Source organism: Drosophila suzukii, chromosome 3 (genome assembly GCF_043229965.1).
Source record: "Drosophila suzukii chromosome 3, CBGP_Dsuzu_IsoJpt1.0, whole genome shotgun sequence".
In the NCBI taxonomy this organism is placed as follows: Eukaryota; Metazoa; Arthropoda; class Insecta; order Diptera; family Drosophilidae; genus Drosophila; species Drosophila suzukii.
The window spans coordinates 54,588,180-54,608,919 of NC_092082.1; the positions used below are offsets into that span (position 1 = coordinate 54,588,180).

At 36.2% G+C, this 20,740-nt stretch overlaps 2 protein-coding genes across 2 annotated transcripts; one reads left to right on the forward strand and one right to left on the reverse strand.

Annotated features, from left to right (window-relative positions):
* Positions 1-10,456: 10,456 nt before the first annotated feature.
* Positions 10,457-11,761, reverse strand: LOC139353130 (uncharacterized). The gene is made up of 2 exons (XM_070996447.1): positions 10,893-11,761; positions 10,457-10,833 (listed from the first exon to the last, which is right to left on the reverse strand). Exon 1 carries the CDS (start codon positions 11,405-11,407, stop codon positions 11,048-11,050), a length of 360 nt encoding a protein of 119 aa, XP_070852548.1. The 5' UTR covers positions 11,408-11,761; the 3' UTR covers positions 10,457-10,833; positions 10,893-11,047.
* A 3,571-nt stretch (positions 11,762-15,332) lies between these two features.
* LOC139353119 (transcription initiation factor IIA subunit 1-like) lies at positions 15,333-18,873 on the forward strand. The gene is made up of 4 exons (XM_070996418.1): positions 15,333-17,336; positions 18,178-18,226; positions 18,300-18,356; positions 18,422-18,873. Exons 1-4 carry the CDS (start codon positions 16,662-16,664, stop codon positions 18,793-18,795), a joined length of 1,155 nt encoding a protein of 384 aa, XP_070852519.1. The 5' UTR covers positions 15,333-16,661; the 3' UTR covers positions 18,796-18,873.
* The last annotated feature ends 1,867 nt before the right edge of the window (positions 18,874-20,740 follow it).

Below are 20,740 nucleotides of genomic sequence, written 5' to 3' on the forward strand. Positions count from 1 at the left end.
AATTAGTCACGCATGGTTGCACACAGGTGTTCTAATGACCTACTTAGCATAATTAATTCAAAAAGGGGGGTGTTGCTGACCCTAGTTAGATGAGCATGGTTGCACACAGGTCACTTAATGAGGTTAGAAAGTGGTGTGTAGGAGTGTGAGAGAGTGGTGTTTTGATATGTCTTGTTTTGTCTTGTCTTTTTCTCAAGCTAAAGGTGCGTGTGTGATAGGGGTGTTTTGTCATGCGTGGGATTTTGTGGAGTGCAATGGTTGCACACAGGTCACTATGTTGCTTCTAACTTGTGTTAGAACGCGTTATGCGTGGGCGTTTTGTTGAGTCAATTAGGGTTGTAGGTGACACCTGGCTTGCGTGTGTGATAGGGGTGTTTTGTCATGCGTGGGATTTTGTGGAGTGCAATGGTTGCACACAGATCACTATGTTGCTTCTAACTTGGGTTAGAAGGCGTTATGCGTGGGCGTTTTGTTGAGTCAATTAGGGTTGTAGGTGACACCTGGCTACGGTCTTGTGGTCAAAAGGTGTTGGCTTGAGGGATATTAGACCGCATACTTTTGTGGTGTGAAACAAGCGTGAGTTCGGTAACCTCCCCCTCTTTAGCGAGCATTAGATGGGAAAGTGAGCGTGGGAGTGTAACAAAAACGTTGTTTTGTTATGCGTGGGCGTTTTGTTGATTCAATTAGGGTTGTAGGTGACACCTGTTAGTGTAACCTGCCTACGGTCTTGTGGTCAAAATGGTGACTGTGGTGGTGGTGGTTCCTAACAGAACAAAACCAAATGAGATCGTTTGTTTAGTCAAATACGTTTTTCTTTAATCATATTTGAAAATTTTTTCTCATGCGCTTACATGAGAGAGAAAACGGTTACCTTCTAAGTTTTCAAAAAATGTATGTGTTAAGGAGAAATGTGGAAAGTAGTTCAGTTTTAGAAAACTATTCGTTTTACAAGGGGTGTTTTGTCATGCGTATGAATTTGTAAAACTATATTTAGGCGGAGGAGGAGGAGGAACGGAAGTTGTTTTTCTATGCGTGGGCGTTTTGTTGATTCAATTAGGGTTGTAGGTGACACCTGTTAGTGTAACCTGGCTACGGTCTTGTGGTCAAAAGGTGTTGGTTTGAGGGATATTAGACCGCATACTTTTGTGGTGTGAAACAAGCGTGAGTTCGGTAACCTCTCCCCTCTTTAGCGAGCATTAGATGGGAAAGTGAGCGTAGGAGTGTAAGAGGGATGGTGGTGGTGGCGGTGCTTGTGGTGGTGGTTCCTAACAGAATATACACATTTATACACAAAAACAAATGAGATCGTTTGTTTAGTCAAATACGTTTTTATTTCTATATATTCGTCTTAAATTAGTTTACATTGAGTCTTTTAAATAAATGAATGTATCTTTCCATCAATTTTAAGGCGTCTTCTTCTCTCTTTTCAACATGCATACACCTGCAAGTGTCAGGTCCAACTTTACAATCATCATATGCCCATGCACAGGATGATAGGTGTTCTCCATACTTTGAATGAAGTAGTGGGGTGGCTTCTACATCTTTAAAAAATGTATGAAATGATTTCAATTTCGTAGCATGTTCCTTGAAGATCTCACTTCCATGCTCCCTTAAGAACTCTTCAATTTTTGAGGAAATCATTTTTTCTTTCAACGTAATAGTCTGAATGTTTATCTTAAACTAAAGTTTGGTAGAGACAACTCGTTGTATTATACTTAGAAAACAGATGTTAAAAAATGCAACAGCTGATGATAGACCCACCCTCGAAAACAAATTCAAAACAATAGAAAATTTTTTTTTTTTGGTTTTCTCTTTATTTAAAAATTTCAATATATGATGAAATTAATTTTCTAACTCTATATTGTTGAATTACAAAATGAAAACAAGCACAAGTTTCTATATTATCATTAGAAAATGTACATAAATTTAAATGTTCTCCAAATGTTGTTTTTATAAACTCCTTTACGTCAGTACCCATGAACATGTTCCTTGTCTCCAGTAGTAATTTCAAGTCCTCTTTTGAAATCATATTTCCAAATGTATTAATAAAAAAATTAATTTTATTTATTAAAGATGAATAAGTCGGTATATTAAGATTGTTATTAGAATCAGTCATTTCGTAAACTTATTTGCCCGACTCTCAAAATGTGAATGAATGGTTAAAAGGTGTTTAGGAGTTTTCGTTTGTGTAAAAGTTTAAGATTTTATGAGCATTGTTCAGAGAGCAGACACCATCCCGAGCATGTAATGAACAGTATGGAAAGTGCTTTCCATCCATTATTTTTAGAGAGGGACAACCAATTTCATCAATGTTAATTACATTATCAATTGTTAAAAATTTTTGTAGGAATAACCTTTTTTGATATCCCTTACAAATTATTTCCTGTTTTCTAATTATTTCTCTTAGATACATTTGTGTTTCTTTGAAAAAGTATACTCCATCATTCCAATAAATTTTGTGATGTTTTTTTGTTAGCCAAGTAGCTGTTTTTCTACATTTCTTATTCAATTCAATAAAATCATGTGGAGAGTGTATGATAAAATTAGAATTCAAGATTGTCTCGTTTTTGAATACGACTCCAATTTCCTTTAGAATAAATTTATTGTTGTTCCCAAGAAATCCTTGAACATCAATTGCAACAATATCTTCACTCATGATTGATTGATTAATTGTTAGACAATCCGCTGAACTAGACCATTCAACGGGTTATATTCAACTAAACGATCATGTATGAGCACGCAATATACTTGAACATTTTCGATAGCGGGCTTGGTAAGTTCAATTGAAATCCTAACATCAATGGGCCCCGATTTAACCATTTCATTTTGATATGATAAGTCAATTACGATAATAGGAGCTTTAGTTTTAAAGTCTGTAGGTGATAGTAAAGGAGATTCACTTCGGTTATAGTAGCTAGATTGAAACTTGCAGTACATATCATATAGGTGAGCAAATCGATCTTTATCAAAGTCCAAGTTTAAGTCATCGTAGGGATAAGTTTCAGAGTTTAAATAGACCTTTAGATTTCTTAAATTGTTTGTAATCAGATAGTGGTTATCTTTAAATCCAATTAAAGCAAATCGTGGACGTTCTCGGTTAGCAGCTAATTTAACATTCCAAACATGATTTGTTCCATTACTTAGTTTAGGATTAATGTATGTATCCCAACTACGGAATGCAATCGGTAGATTGGTTCCACTTTTTATAATATCATACATTTTAATTTTCGTTGAATCGCTGGGTGTTATATGAGGAATTTTCCATGTAATATTAGTCATATTGAGATGATATTTTCCGACTAATTGTGCATTCTCAAATTTATCTTGCTCAAGTACATCATTAAAATTTTTTGATATTAATAGTACTAGTTCATGTTTACAATTTAATAATACTTTTTTGAAATCTTCAGCAAATCCAAGTAGGTTTTTAAGGGGTATTGAAAAGTTGAAGTGGGGGCTTAAATTGAAAACGGGTCCTCCACTCCATCCAGAATTGTAAAGTCTCTTGCTTTCAAATTGATTTAAAGAAACAAAGTTTTTTATTGTAGAAGTAATACCACTAAATCTTGTTCTATCTATTTCAACACCATTGATTTCATAGCGTATTTCATCTAAAAAGTATGCCATACAATTATTTCTCATTTTCGCAATAACATTTTGAGTTTCTACCGCTCCCCCTTCCTTAATTAGGGTAATATCTCCTTGAAAATTTAGAAGACTCTCATGGGGGAGTACATATAAATCTTGATTTTGGATTGTAATTCTTATCTCTTCCTATAACTTTATGTTTTAAAGTGTGCTGATGATGGTAGGTATCACCTCTTTTATTGTATATAATCATTGTATTAATCTTAAGTGTAAACGAATTGTATAGTTTTCACCGCGTAAATTTATTAATTCACCGTTCTGATCAGTTATGTGAATAGAGAGTGTACTTATTTCTCTAGTGTTGACTGGTAAGTAAATAAGATTGTGTGGTGTGATATTCATTTTATAGCCTGGTGGAACATTAATTCCAAATTCGTATAATGAATGATCTTGTCTACTATCAATATATGACCCGCTTATAATATTACATACTAAGCGTATTGTGTTTATTTTTAAAATGTTGACAGGTTGATCAGATATATATGTTTTTTTCAAGTCGGGATAAATTATTTTTTTATTGAAACCAAGCAATTGTCCAATGGAGTTGTTTCTATTAAAATAAATAGGTTCCTTGGTAGTTGTAATATGAACTTGAAGTGTGTTATTATTACTCTCCATTTGAAATGTTTTCTCAAGATCATAATCTTTTAGTTTATTTTTTAGAAAATCATAAATATCATTGAGTTCATATGACCCGATTGGAAGTTGAATTAGTTTATCACCAATATGAAATAGATTATTATTTATATCAACATTGGGTATAGAGTTGTACATATGAAAGTCAATGAGTGCACACTCATATTCACCATTTGTCAGTTCAATGGGTGGGAAATAAGAAATGTTTGTAATGGGTTCATTACCATTTAATGTAAGAGTGAATGATCTACTCATTTTGGGGTCTAATAATGTACTGTGAAAATATAGCTTACAGAATGAAACTTATATTCTCAAATAATTATAAATTCATTAAAACCCTTCCTGTATCTTCCCTTTTCCATATCGTTATCTTTACTTATTATGAGGAATCCGTATTTATCACTCCAACACTTTTGACAAATTTTCATAAATGAATCATAGGACATATCAGTATTTACATGATCACGATATATATGACGCATATTTAAATCATCTTGTTTAAACATTATAATCATATTCGCGTTATCACGTATTAGATGTTTTGGAATATGAGTATATGTTTGGCATAGGTAAAAAGAATCTATATTTTTATGACGCCCCATACAGAAATATGAACGAATGTTGTTTTGTTTTGCACAAGCAACATCATCAAAAATCATAATAGAGTTTTCTTTAGCCTTAGCGGGTGGTAAAACTTCATCATTTTGTGAGAACGTATAATATCCCATTCCCTTTATCGGTTTAATTAGTTTCTCTAAATACTCATACTTTGGTTGATATAAACTCTTTGAGAATACATATATATTCTCAAATTTTAGCCCGTTTGGACTTTCAATAAGACTGAGCATAACATTTGTTTTTCCACAGTTTGAGGGACCGACAACCAATGCTCTTATTGTATTGGGTAATAAAGAACTATGTCGTGGAACTGAATTTGTTAATGAATGATCACCACCCTCGATATTTCTAACACAGATTTCTTGTTTTTGACGTATTAAACGCATATTCACGTGTGTAATGTACTTCATTCGATGAGAAATGCTCCTTGATTAAACATTATATAAAATGGGTAAAAGTTTTTATAATTGTTGCAGTCAGAGTTCAAACTTGAAACGAGGTAGTGGTATTATCAACAAAATAATTAACACACTTCCATTTGAAGTACATATTCCTGGTTATAATTTTTGTGGACCTGGAACAAAGCTAAAACAAAGGTTGGAGCGCGGTGATCGTGGGATAAATCAATTGGATGAAGCTTGTAGAGTACATGATATTGCATATTCACAATATAAGGATCTAGCTGATCGACATAGGGCTGACGCAGTACTAATAAATAAAGCGTGGGAACGTGTTGGTTCAAAAGATAGTAGTATTGCAGAGAAAACAGCAGCATACTTGATTACAAATATTATGAAAACAAAAAAGAAATTCGGAATGGGTGTGAAAAAGGGAACAAAGAGAAAGTGTAAGAAAAGGAAATCAAAGGTAAAGAGTTTTTCAAATGTTATCCAAACAGGAATGCGGGCATTGAAAACTCAGAAGCCACTAGATCTAATGAGTGCGATTAAGGTTGCACGTAAAGCAGTCAATAAATCAATTGGCAGAAATAAAAAAAAAATTAAGATTCCTCGTATTATTAATGTACCGAAAATTGGTGGTTTTTTACCTATTGTACCCATTTTGACTGCACTAAGTGCATTAGGTAGTCTCGCCTCTGGTAGTGCAGCTATTGCTAAAACTATTAATAATGCAAATATGGGGAAAAAACAATTAGAAGAGAGTAAGCAACATAATAAGAAAATGGAAAGTATTAAGGTGGGTGAAGGTATGTTTCTTAAACCTTATAGAAAAGGTTATGGATTATATCTTAATCCATTTAGAGGAAATCCAAAAAACTAATTACTAAGCTACCTAAAAAACCTCTTTCAAATTTCGAAATTTTGAATTTTGCTCAAAAGTACATTCCACATTTCCGAGGTGTGTTTATGAGAGACTCACTCCCCAAATCTCCTTGGAGAGAAGAGTCAGGAATTATAAATCTAGATGATAGTTCATCAAATGGTACACATTGGGTAGCTTATAACAAAAATAAAAAAAGTATACATTACTTTGATAGTTTTGGAAATTTACAACCCCCAAAAGAAATTGTGAAATACTTGGGGAATAACATTAACTATAACTATGAGAGAAAACAAGACTTTAATAGTACCAACTGTGGACACCTGTCCCTCCAATTCTTACTCTCTCTATCCCACCCTAACTTTTACACTATGATCAAGTAATTTCTCTATGATTCTTGAAACCCACCCTATTTACATGCTATTCACTGCTATGATTGGTCGATGCTAAATCAAGAATGAGAGAGAACAGGGAGGGTTAGTTTACCTCAAGGTATAAAAACTCGATCAAAAGTTATTCTAACACACATTTAAAAACCACCTGCAAACAGTCTCAACCTAAAAGTTTCAAGCTAAAACGTTCTCAGCCTAAAGTTTCAACCTAAAAAATCTTGCAATCATCAAAATCAACAACAATAAGAACAACATAAAAAACAGTTAAAACAGTAAGACAACAACAACAATTAAAACAGATACAACTGCTAAAAACAGCTGAAAACAACAACAAAACAGCTACATCCGCTAAAAAACAACTAAAATTAACAACAAAAACAGCTACAACTGCTAAAAACAGGTAAATTAAACAACAAAAAAACAGCTACAACTGCTAAAAACAGGTAAATTAAACAACAAAAAACAGCTACAACTGTTAAAATAACAACTAAAATCAACAACAAAAACAGGTAAAAGCACCAAAAACAACGAAAACAACTACAAGAAGAAACAACTACAAATGGTCAAACCGGGAATGATGAAAGTACTCAAGGAGTTTAATGGTAACGCACCAAAACCTCTCTTAACAAAGGCGAAGATGGAATCGGAGGTGTGCTACCCTATTCGACGTGCTCAACGTAAGAAAACCAGCTTTGGGATGACCCTCACTCTTGAACTTGAAGAGTATATGCTGTACTTGCCGGAACGATACTCAACTTTAGAGGATTCAACAATTGATTATATGGTTAGGTAGGTTAGGTAGGAGTGGTTGGAGACTAAATATTAGTCCCCTCACTTAGGCCACAATGGGCCCCTTGTGATACCACATGATCTCTGAAAGATCCGTTTCCCTAGCTCATGGGTTTACTGCCTTCGCGAAGTATTCTGTTCTTCTTAAGAAACATAGTAGTTTTTGAATGCTTACGTCCTGAATGGCCGCAAGGTTCGGAAGTGTGTAGCTACCTAGGGTTTGAAAGCGCTTTAGGTTATGCGCTGGGCAGAAGCATAGGAGGTGTTCGATGCTCTCCTCTTCGTCTATCTCTTTGCAGCTGCGGCAGAAGTCGTGGTTACTTAGACCCAGCCTTGTCGCATGAGTCCCTATGAGACAGTGGCCCGTGAGGGCATTTAGGAGAGTGGAGATGTCCTCCCTACTACATTGTAGGAGAGTTTTTGTTCTTTTCGTGTTATAGTTTGGCCATGTGAGTCTAGAATTGTGGCATATTGAGATTGAGTTCCAACGGTTGTTGGAAAGAGTATACAATCTCTGCCTGAGAAGGAGCTTGCAGGTAGCCATGGGCATCCCTACCGTGTCCTTATCACGAAGGATATCGGCGGTTGTCCCCTGTCTTGCCAGCTCGTCTGCTATGCAGTTGCCCTCAATGTTGCGGTGCCCAGGCACCCAGATGAGGCTGATTCTCAGATGAGTGGCCATCTCGTTAAGAGATTTGCGGCATTCAGAGATTGTTTTTGAGCTCGTTGTGTAGGAGTCGAGGGCCCTGAGGGCAGCTTGACTATCCGAGAATATGAAGATATCACTGTCTTTATGTACAGACGTGTTCAGGTGGGTAGTGGCTTCCTGAATTGCCATCACTTCCGCTTGGAAAACACTACAGTGGTCTGGTAGGCGGAAAGAGACTTTTATGTCTAGTTCGGGGGAGAAGACTCCCCCACCTGTTTGGGAGTTAAACTTGGAGCCGTCAGTGTATATGTTGACGGCGTTTACGAATTGATGTGGGAGGTTGTCCCAGTCTGAACGGGTGGGTATATGAATTTTGTATCTTCTTTCGAAGTTGACTATGGGTGGGACGTAGTCTGTATAACGTGGTAGGGGTGAATGTTTTGATAGGATAATGGAGTGACCCGTGGAGCCCGTTGTCCAAGCCGCTGCTTCACGGAGTCTCAGCGCTGTTGCAGATGCCCAGCTTTTGGCAAGTAGGTCCAGGGGTTGGAGATCGAGAATTGTGTTTAGTGCCTCGGTGGCGGTAGTGCGCAGCGCCCCACTGATGCAGAGCTCTGCGCTCCTTTGCATCTTGTGAAGGATCCGGAGGTTGCAGTTCTTATCTAGAGAAGGCCACCAAACGATGTTTCCGTAGAGGAGAATGGGCCTGACTATTGCAGTATATAGCCAGTGAACTATCATGGGGGAGAAACCCCACTTCCTCCCTATGGCTTTTTTACAAGCGAAGAGGGCTATGGCCGCTTTGCGTGTGCGATCTAGGATGTTATCAGTCCAGAGGAGCTTTTTGTCAAGAATGACACCTAGGTACTTTGCTTGGTTTCTAAGGGTTAGGCGCGTTTGGTGTAGTTTTGGGGGAACTAGAATTGGTACCTTGTACTTCCTTGTAAAGAGAACTAGTTCGGTCTTTTCCGGGTTAACTCCCAGTCCACAGCCAGCCGTCCACCTGGAAAGGGTGGATAGGGCTGTCTCCATTAGATTACAAAGGGTTTGCGGGAACTTGCCCTGCAGTAGGATAACCACGTCATCCGCGTAGGCTACCACTTTTGTGCCCGCCTCTTCTAGAAGTGATAGCAGTTTGTTGACCACCAAAACCCATAGAAGAGGTGAGAGTACGCCCCCTTGTGGGGTTCCTCTACTGACATTCCTGGTCGAGAGGGCCGATCCCATAGTGGAGTGCACTACCCTGCTGGTTAGCATGGTGTGTATGAGTCCCACTATGGGCCGCTCAATGCCCAGTTCAGTCAGAGCACCAGTGATCGCCGTTGGGGTGACGTTGTTGAAGGCGCCTTCTATGTCTAGAAACGCTGCAAGAGAGTATTCCTTATTGTGGAAGCCTCGTTCTATACTGTACACTAGAGAGTGGAGGGCGGTATCGGTTGATCTACCCTTACGGTACGCATGCTGTGCGTCAGAGAGTAGGCTATGGTCGATGGTTAGTCTGATATGGGTGTCAATTAGCCTTTCCAGGGTCTTCAACAAGAAGGAAGAGAGACTGATCGGGCGGAAGTCCTTTGGGTTAGTGTGGGAGGGCTTGCCGGCTTTCGATATAAAGATTACCTTGACGTCCAGCCACCTTGTTGGAATATGGTTTAGAGCAAGGCAGCCGTGGAAGATGGCTGTCAGCCAGGGAAGGGACATATCTAATGTCCGTTGTAGCTGGGCCGGGAAGAACCCATCTGGGCCAGGTGATTTGAAGGGCTTAAAAGAGTTAACAGCCCACTGAATGCGGTCAGGGTTTGAAATGTTGGCAATACTCTGGTCGTCTAGATTCACCTCTATGTGGAGGTCCTCCACTACCTGGGTATTGTTAGGGAAGTGTGTGTCTAACAGTAGTTCAAGGGTTTCCTGACTGTTTTCCGTCCAGCCATCAGCATTGGTTTTAAGATAGCCAATAATAGCTGGAGCTTTAGCTAGAATTCTTCTGAGTCTGGATGCCTCCGCAGTAGATTCTATGCTACTGCAGAAGTTAGCCCAGGCTCTTCGTTTTGATATTCTTATTTCCTTTTTGTATAGGCTTAGTTTTGAATGATATAGATTCCAGGAGGATTCGCTATTGTTGTATTTAGCTTTATTGAAGTAAGTTCTACACTCTCTTTTAAGGTTCGCTAGGGTTGGGTTCCACCATGGGGGTTTGTGCTTTGTTTTGACTGTTCTACTTGGGCAAGCCCTTTTTAAGGCCTCACCGCAGATATCAGTAAAAGTGTTAACTAGGCTATCTAATTCTTGACGGTTGCGTATGTGTGTCGGAGGAGCGGGTAGGTTCCTGTTGAGGAGATTTTTATAGTATCCCCAGTTGGTTAATCTTAGATTAGTTATGTTCTCGGCGGAAGGATGTTCTAGACTTATTGTAAATTCTATGTATCGGTGGTCCGAGAATGAGTGTTCGATCCCCACCTTCCACGCGTCTAGCTGGTTAAGTAAGGGATCAGATATTAGAGTAATGTCTAGTACTTCCCTCCTATTTCTAGTGATGAAAGTTGGGTCATTACCTTTGTTGCAGATGAATAGATTTGATTGAAGGAGATAGTCGTAGAGTAACTCACCCCTTTCGTTGGTGTTTGTACTTCCCCATTATGTGTGGTGTGAGTTAGCGTCCCCACCCAGGATGAGTTCCTTAGATGAGTGAGTGCGTATGAGTTCTTGTGTAGTGGTGTTTGGTAGTGGCCCTTCGTGGTCGTGAGCCAGATAGAATGATGCTATGGTGTGATGGGTGTGTTCGTTTAGCTCCAGTCTGACCGTGGTAAGGTCGCCTTCGCTAAACTGTGGAATAAGAAATGTGTTAAAGTGTGTTTTTGTAAGAATGCAGGTTCTGGTTTTACCCTTGTCCTTGGTGTAAAATAGCTTGTATAGGGGGGTTGATAGGCCACAGATGTTGTTACCAACAATCCATGGCTCTTGAATGAGGACTACGTCTATGTTGCCTGTAGCCAGGCGGGTGAGGAGGGCAGCGGATGCTGCCTTGCTGTGGTGCAGATTAATTTGCAGAAACTGCACCATCTTTGGGACTGGGGTCGGGCTGGGTACCCTCCGCTTCCTCCGCTATGTCCTGGAGGACAGAGCGCCCTGGTCGGGTTGTGTCCTGGGTGCACAGCTGTTTCAGGCTCTCCGTCAGCTCCGAGTCGGTTGACACGTAGCCGGTGAGGGTGGCCTCCTCGTGATCTGGTTCGTCGTCGCTCGGGGGTTCGTACGACGCACAGGCAGCCAGGTTGTCTGCCGCTGTTTTATCGGTGTCGTAAATACGAAGCTGCACCTTGTCGAACCCGTAGTTCACTCTGTGCTGCTGGGCTGCGAGGGGTTCCAAGCAGGCCTGGTTTAGGAGGATAACCACGCTCATGGTGACTCGCTCGGTTTTCTCCACCTTGACCACCTTCCAACCGTCTGTTGGCAGTTTTGGGTTGAACCTGGTCAGCAGGCTGAGTATAGCCTCTGGTTCCGATGGTTCCGACGGCAGCCACACCCTCGCTCTCGGTCGAGACGGGATGTCCGCAGCCTCACAAACTGCCAGCTTGGCCCCGGGGTAGACCTCGCCGACTTTGTCAATTGCAGCCTTGTAGAGTGCTGCCGATCTCTCGTCTTCGCAGGCGATCAACTTTACGTTGCCCTGGTACCACCCTGCATCTGTGCAATCGGGTGGCGGTCCTGGGTTTTCGTCCAGCACTTTCAAGGCCACTGTCGCAAGGGCCCGTCTAACCAGACCAATGGTTTCTTGGGATCCTTCCGCCTTCATCGCTCTGGTCGATGACTCCAATGATCTTCCGATCCTTTACCACTTCCGCAAAGGATCTCGACCATGTGCCGCGGTTGGTTACTTTGGCCTTCTTGCTCGCTGGTTGAGCTGACTCCATCGACCTCTCTCGCTTGTTGCTGGTAGTCATAGCGATGTCGAAATCTGGGATATCTGCCTTCGCCCAGGCTATGTCCTCTTGGATTTTCTGGTAATCCAATTTCGAAGTCTGATCCTCACGTATCGGATTGGTGGCCAGCCGTTTGAGGATCCTGGAAGCCTTCTTTCTTTCAAAAGGTCCTGCCTGGTTAGGTGGTACCCTCTTAAACTCCTTTGCCCTGGTACTCACCACGAGACCGGCTTTGGCGCTCCCCTCAGGTTGGAGTGGCTGGTTAGCCACACCTACGCTGGTGGGAGGCTTGGGCTTGTCGCTATGGCGAGTTGGGCTTAGCCGGCTGCGTTGTTCGCTGGCCTTGGCAGGGGTCGACGTCACGTGGACTGGGGTAGTCAGAGCCGTGATCTTGCTCTTTCTTTCGTCGTTGGTTACGACTTCCGACTTTATAAGAGTGTCGGGCTCTCGTCTTGTGCAGTCTTTTTGTTTAGTATTTGTTAAGTTCTCCATGTTAAATCCCACGAGCTGCGGAGAAAGGACAGGTCCACCCGGGCAGAGATCCGCCGTACCCGGGTAAGGCTGACTTAGAACAGGCGGTCGCCACTTGCCTGAGCTCACCGTTTGAGACTGAGTTATTTGATGACTCGGGCTCCCAGCCAGATTGACTCTCGGCACGGTACGAGTGACACCTTAGTCCAGCCCGGGGTGAGATGAGTTGTGTGGGTGGGAAAGAGGTAGGTTCAAAGAGTGTGGGAATGGGTGTGTGTGAGCTATTTGTCGGAGGCGGCAGCACAAGCGCGACGTCGGTACTGCTACGGCGCAGATACCCGCTGACTGTCCGGGGCTACTTATTTGCGCTTCGTGTTGGGGGCTTGGCGGTGGCCGGGCCGTGTCCAACTTCCACGCTTATTCGTAGCTACCCTGGAGAACCAGGGCGCTCGCTATCCGCAACCTGCGACCCGTTCGGTAGCCTTCAGCTCGGCGCCCTCAGAGCCATCTCACTAGCTCTTTGGCCGAAAATTGATTATATAAAAGATAATCTTTTTTGTATTATTAAAAAGAAGGATAACAATCTCTATTTAGAATTAAATAAAGCTTAAAATGTTTTCATTTTTAATATTATTAATGCATCTATTTTGATAAATAAAAATAAAAATAAAAATAAAAATAAAGTTTTATAAAACTCAAACTCAAACTCTTTGTTATAAATATTTAAATTATACTACATTTTTCCCAGTAGCACATGAGTATCAAGCGTAAACTTTTAGAACAGTTGACGAAAAGTAGAAATTCATTAAAAAGAAAATTTAACGAATTGAAACAAATAAAAAAATGAGAAAGTATCAAATTTGGAGGAAACTTTTAAACCTATTACAGAACCTTTACATGAATTACTCACTGAAAATAAAAAATTGAATAAAAAAGAATATATTAATGATACACATGATATTAAGACTAAGTTCAAGAAAGAGAATATAAGAGTACCAAAAAGTAAAAAAGAAAAAAAGGGAACACGAGAGAGTAATCGAAAGTGATAGTGAGAGTGATGCTTATGTTGATGCTTTTTCACGACAGTCTCTTATAGATGAATCTGATGTTTCACAACAGTCTCTTTTAGATGAATCCGATGTTTCTCAACAACCTCACACAGATGATTTAAATGAAAGTGTATATGAAGAAACCGGGGTGAAGTACAATCTCAACATTAATCAGTTAAAGCAAGAAAAGATTTTAGACAATAGTTATGGACCAAGAGAAGAAAATAATATTTTAATGTTGGGTAATACAACACTTAAAATTAAAAAAAATTTGATGGAATTAGGAAGTGGAAATTTATGGACTCTATCACCAGGTCTATACTCTTTAATTTTTCATAATAGTCCTAAGGATTATACTAAGAACGATTTAGAATCATATAAAAACATTTTAATTGAAACAAGTGCTCACAAAAGAAACTATCAACCAGATGGTCAAGTAAAGGGGAATCGTTCTAAAAAAATATTCTTCAATTATTAAACCATTAATATCATCTTCAGTAAATGAAGAACATACTGGTTCTGGGTATATGAGACTACAAAAAATACCACCAAACTATGTATATTGGGATAATGTTAATGAACTTGTTGAAAGATTGCAACTCTTAATGGCATCGAGAGCTGCTGGTAATAATAACCATACTAATGAAATTCTTTCAATAATAGAAGAATTGCGGGAAGCAAAAATAATATATTAATAAAATAGAAAACATTTTCTCATTTTGTTTAATAGTAAAATGTCTATTGACAAGTTTGGTCACTTTTCAAATGATAGAGATTTTTCCTTGCTTTTCAAAAGGGAAGTTGAGAGTCTTACAGGTATATATATAGACACTGATGGTCACATAAATGTTCAGAAAAAAAGAATTAAAAACTCTTCAAAACCAATAAACGGAAATGATTTGGCTATTAAATTGTATGTTGATGATAAAATTAATGAAGCGAAATCACATCAAATGGAAACTATAACTAAATCATTTCAACTACGAAATAAAAGAGTATCAGAGCTGGAAAGTAAAGTAATAAAAATGATAACTCAAATGGAGTATATACATAATTCAATAAAAGAGTTTGTTGATAAATTGGAAAATTTTAACAAAGTCATAAACCAACATTTAAAAAAACCTCCACCAATCATTCGTTCTGATCAGACACAAATAGATGGAATAATACTTCGGAAAAGTCCATTTGCACATCGTGTAAACGAAGAAGAAGTTTTAACAATTAATGTGGATCATACATAAATATACCACTCTTTCATTATTTATTTTATAATTAAAATGTCAGTTGATAAGTTTGGTTGTTTTTTAAATGAGAAAGAGTACTCAAGAGATATAACAAAAGGTCTAGAAAAATTTCAAAGTATACTTAATGATTATGATGGACATTTAAATGTTCAGAGGAAACGATTTAAAAATTCCCTACCCCCCATTCATGAAAATGATATTGCAACAAAGATTTATATTGATGATGAAATAAGTAAAGTAGTACAGAATACATCTAATGAAATTTCTAAGCAACCGCAGAAACAACAAATCTTTAGATTAAGACCTCGAATCAATAATATTGAGGGAAAAGTGAGTGAAATTTCTAAAAAATTGGAATTTCTCATGAAAACTTTTAATAAGGTAGTGGAGGATATAAATGAAATAGAAAGTAACATTTTCAATTATATAATTGCACCAACCTCAGTTTTAAAAGGTGAAACTGAATCTTTAGAGAAGAAACCATTTATACCAGATAAAATAAAGCTATGAGTAAACGAGATATTGTAAATGAGTTACATCGCCCATCATTCAAGAATTTCCCAAGACGTAGAGTTATAGTAAAGGGTATTAATAATTTATGGCAGGCTGATTTGGTTGAAATGGGGGCAATGCATCATCAAATAAGGGGTATAGGTATTTGTTAACAGTAATAGATACATTTTCTAAATATGGATGGGGTGAAGCAATAAAATCAAAAAATGCAGATGAAGTTACAAAAGCAATGGAAAAAATAATGAAATCTGGTCGTGGAGTACCAAAGAATTTACAAACAGATAATGGAAATGAATTCTATAATAAACAATTTAGAGAATTGATGAAAAGATATGAAATTAATCATTACTCAACATTTAGTACTCTTAAAGCATCTATTGTGGAACGTTTTAATAGAACAATAAAAGAACTTATGTGGCGTGAGTTTAGTTTTAATGGAAAATATACTTGGCTTCAAATATACAAAGAGTTGATTAATAATTATAATAACAGGAAGCATAGAACGATTAAAATGAAGCCTATTGACGTCAATGCTAAAAATGAAAAACAGATTTTGATGAGATCATACAATCATCTAAAAATATTTACAAATGGGGACTTTAAAGAGGGGGATCATGTACGAATAAGTAAATATAAACATGTCTTTGAAAAAGGCTATACCCCAAACTGGACAACGGAAATTTTTCGAATTCGGAAAGTACAAAATACATCCCCCACCACATATTTACTTGAGGACTTGAAGGGTGATCCAGTACAAGGCGGTTTCTATAAACAAGAAATTAAAAAAACAAAATTCCCTAATACTTATCTTGTTGAAAAGATTGTGAAACAAAAAGGTGATTATGTGCTTGTGCGTTGGCTAGGCTTTTCAAAATCAGAAGATAGTTGGATTCATAAAAACGAAATTCTATAAAGAACAAGTGGAAGCATAGAACAATTAAAATGTAGGCATTGACGTCAATGCGTGAAAATAAATTATGTTTCCTCTTCACAAGCACGCAATTCCTATTTATAAACGGAACGGAACTTGATTATGAGCTTGTGCGTTGGCTAGACTAAAAGAGTATATACAGATAAGAATTTTGGGTGGAACTTGATTATGTGCTTGTGCGTTGGGTAGGCCTTTCAAAATCAGAAGATAGTTGGATTCATAAAAACGAAATTCTATAAACAACAATAAAAATGTAGACATTGACGTCAATGCGTGAAATAAATTATGTTTCTTCACAATCACGCAATTCCTATTTATAAAGTGTGAAGAAAAGCATGTACAGATAAGAATTTAAACAGAACGTTACATATTTATATATACAAATCTGGAGGGTATAAAGGCGGAAGAATTTCAAAAAGTGTTCAGTTTCCATCTATTCGTTCACGCAACTCAATTTCGGATCGTTTGCTTATTCATTCGATAGTTCGTTTGTTCGATTGTCAAAAAAAACAAAATCAAAATTAAAATGACGGTTTTTATAATATTTTTTGTGATACTTTCCCTCTTTAATCCGATGGTGAAAATGGTACCACTCCCCAATGAAATGACTTTAATTGAAAACCCATCGACTTCCAATAATTCGATTGGGTTATTTATCAATGTTCCAAAACTAAAAAAAATCATTAAAATTGACTTAAAATTTGAGATCCTAGAGGACAGTCATATTTTTATGGATCTCATAAACAAGACAAGTGATGAAAGTGAGAAACCAAACTTAAAAAGTGAACTCGATACTAAAATATTTAATGCTATTAATGGTAGCATTAATGAAAAAGACTTAACAACAAGTACAAGTGCAAGTACAGTTGAAGAAGAAGAAATATCTACATCAACATCTACTACAACTACATCTACCTCAACTACAACAAGTGCAACTACACCTACAATGAGAAGGGGAATTCTGGAGGAGGAGGAGGAGGAAGAAACAACAACTACAACAGTAGCAACTACATTAAAAAAAGAACTTCTGGAAGAAGATACAACAAAAACAGCTACATCAACAACTACAACCCCAACCAATCTTTTTGATTTTAATAGCGAAAATGAAAGTGTTGATCACATAGAAAATAAGAACATAGGAGAAGAAAAATCAGAAAAAATTGATATGGGTATAATTGATAGTGAGAGAGAATTTGAAAACGTAAGTCGAGCACCAACATTTAGTAATACGTCACAAGAATTAGTGTTGGGGATCAGTGATAGTGATACAGAATTGAAAGTGTAAGTCGGGTTCCAATAAAAAGGAACACTACTCATAAATTAAAAAGCACTGAAAACATACACAACTCTCAAATCGAATTCACAAAGAGAGGTATAATTGAGAATTTTAAGCAAAAATTAGTTGAAAATGAAAGGAGAATAGGAGGGCATATGGATTTGGGAAGAAGGGGTCTAAACAGATTCTTTACCATCCAATACAAAACTGCTACAGTAGGAGTTAAATGTCATTACAATAATATATATAGAAGAACACATTCTAGACGAAGTCTAAGTAAATCTAAGCGTATGAATTTAAAATATTTATCTAATCGCCACCGCCATCAAAAATCTAAACGCAATACTAATACCCCCTTAGCAACTTTAAGAATAAATTGTTTTGAATTTGCAGAAGTTTTATCCCAAACAGTAATTAATGCAGAGAGACGAAAAGACAGGATTGTCTATGAAAAAATATCAAAGGATGCTGATCTTCTCTCCAAACAAGAGAGTAAAAGAGAAGAGATAGAAGAAGAAGAAACAGGTTATCTTAGTGATGGTCCACAAATCCAAGAAATTGAAATAGAGGAAGCAGAAAGAATTAATGGGATATATTTAAGAAAGAGAAATTTAGCAGCTCAAATGATGCTTGAATATTTAAATAAAAAAGAAAGTCAGATTAGTACAGATAAAATATCAATTAACGATATTAACGATTTCAAAATAACTAATAGTGATATTATAACATAATCTGATTTAGTAGGGAAATATGTTTATTTTTACAGAATATAAAAATAGAAGATGAAAATAATAATTCGAGTAAATTAAAAAAAGGTGAGTTTAATATATATATATATATATATATATAATTTTCTATACTAATATATATATATATATATATTTTCAGAACTCCAAAACATAAATAAAAAAGTTGAAAATAATATTTCGGATGGAGCTCAAAAAGGTTGGTTAAATACATATAAAATAATATTTGTATATATATATATAGTAAAATATTTATATTTTCAGATCTCCAAAACATTAATAAAAAAGAGGATGGCAAATTTTCTCATAATTTGTATGGTGATGACGATGACGATGATGATGATGATGATGACCATGATACAATCCTTTATGATGATGAAAATCCGGAACCATGTATTCCAAGATCATCTAGTGAGGATGAAACTATTCTTGTTGAGGGTGGTATAGATAACTATGTTCAAACTATACCGTTTAATTTAGATGAAGATAATGATAAATACATTAAATCAATTCCTTTAAGTAATGATGACAATAAAGTATATAGATTACAGGGTGGTATAGATAACTATAAACAAACTGTACCACTAAATATAGAAGAAAGTAAACAAATTGAATGTAATTCAAAGAAAATATTGTAATTCTTCTGTTAAATTCAAATTTTCATGTTCTGTTAATTCTCATAAATTTTAACATTACCCTGTAAGTAAAGGCGATGTTTGTTCTGTTAAATAAAAATTTTATAATAATAATAATAATAATATTGTGAATTGTAATATTTAGTTTATACATTACCTTACATTTTACCCTTTAAATAAAAAAGCGTTGTTTGTTCTGTCTTATTTACAATTATAGAGTAAATTTATTCATTTTTTTTACAATCTAATAAATTTAATTCTAGTTCTGTATAAAACATTTCAAATTCACATTCATATATATTTTTCTTAAATTTTTCTATTTCATTCTCTTGATAATTATTTCTATTAGAACAATTCTCTATTTCTTTTATTCTTTATTCATAAACATAAATATTTGAATCCATTTCATTAAGTTTATTTTCTAATCTTTTTTCATCTATTTTATAATGGCCATATTGTAGTGTATTAATTTTATTGTCTTGTATAAGAACCTTTGTGTCTTTATGACTGAGAACTACTTTTTTACATTTAATTGTTGATAAAAGATGATTTTTAGATCTAATCATTGACATAGAGCCTACCACTTCCTCTTCCGAAAACAAACATTTTTTAAAACTATTAAAAGTTAGTTGATCTATTGCACTTCTTTTAACACCCTTTGATTTTTTCACTGTTTTTTCAGAGCTGTCATTACTATTAGATGTTTTAAAGGCATACATTTTTGATCTCAAACCAACAAATTCAGTCATAGGTCTTCCATTGAGTTCATCTTAAAAAAAACCCAACCTTTTTTTATTAGCTTTAGGAAAATTATAGAGATTAAGTAATTCATCAGAATAATCTGATGTATCAAACTTCATCTCAACATCATTCTGAATATCTTTATAAAAATCTTCAGTGTTAATGGTATATATAAAAGAATCTGTATCCATATAATTTAATTGAACATTTTCATTGTATTTAGGTTTGATATAATTATAATGAAAATCATACATTTTCCATTTCGATAAATCTAATACAGCAAAACCTAAATATAAAGGTTTGTTGTACAACACATTTAATCTTTTCATTTGAAAGGCAAAGAAGTTTTCTGAAAACTGTTTGACACTATGGAAGTTTGACTTTGAAATAAGAGATCTACCGCAATGCCTTTTTGGACCAGAAGAATCGGATGGTGAAGCACTTTCCCATTCAGTAATTAATTTAATATTAACGCGCTTATCTACATTTTCCATCGTTTTACCGTAGACAGCATTATTTAAAAGTTTAAAAAAATCTTTTTCAAATGTATTTTTTGCATTAGTTCTATGGAATGTATTCAAATCAATATATGTTTTTAGCCAAGGTTTCTGAAAGAAGCGAAGACCTCTATGAATTTTTGTTAGAATTAATCCATTTTCTATACACTGTTGAAGATTTTTATAATGAATTATATATTTTTCTTTATCCCTTAAATCAGCAATTAATTTTTTTATTTTGTCTGACTTTGTTGGTAACTGATTATTACAACAAAATGGAAGGTCATTATGTTTATCGTGCAATTTTAAAGGATATTTTAAATCTACCTCAAAAATGTATCCATATTCACTATCATCTGCAATCTCAGCAATGTTAATACTATCAAGTCCCCCCCTTGAAATCCATTCAAAACCTCCATATGGTAAAGATTGTGACATAGCCCAACCATATAAATTACTTGCATCCAAATAAATCAAATATGATGATTTTTGAGTACTATCAAAATTCTCAACATATTTATTATTTGCTTTAGCATATCTACATGTACATTGAACTAAGCCACCACGAATACCACTTTGAATAAATTTATACTGATCTATATCAGTTAATAAATCTAATTCAATTTTAGTACATTTTAACATAGCTTCCCATGATAATCCTGGTGTAGTGAAAAAATGTGCTGGATCAAGTGAATAAATTTTACTACAAA

Excerpts from the sequence above, each read along its gene's own strand:
- LOC139353130 (XM_070996447.1), bottom strand. The coding sequence starts at position 11,407 with ATGAGCGTGGTTATCCTCCTAAACCAGGCCTGCTTGGAACCCCTCGCA.
- LOC139353119 (XM_070996418.1), top strand. The coding sequence starts at position 16,662 with ATGACGGTTTTTATAATATTTTTTGTGATACTTTCCCTCTTTAATCCG. Across the intron at positions 17,337-18,177 it reads GTGAGAGAGAATTTGAAAAC|AATATAAAAATAGAAGATGA; the intron begins GTAAGTCGAGCA and ends TTATTTTTACAG. Across the intron at positions 18,357-18,421 it reads TTCGGATGGAGCTCAAAAAG|ATCTCCAAAACATTAATAAA; the intron begins GTTGGTTAAATA and ends TTATATTTTCAG.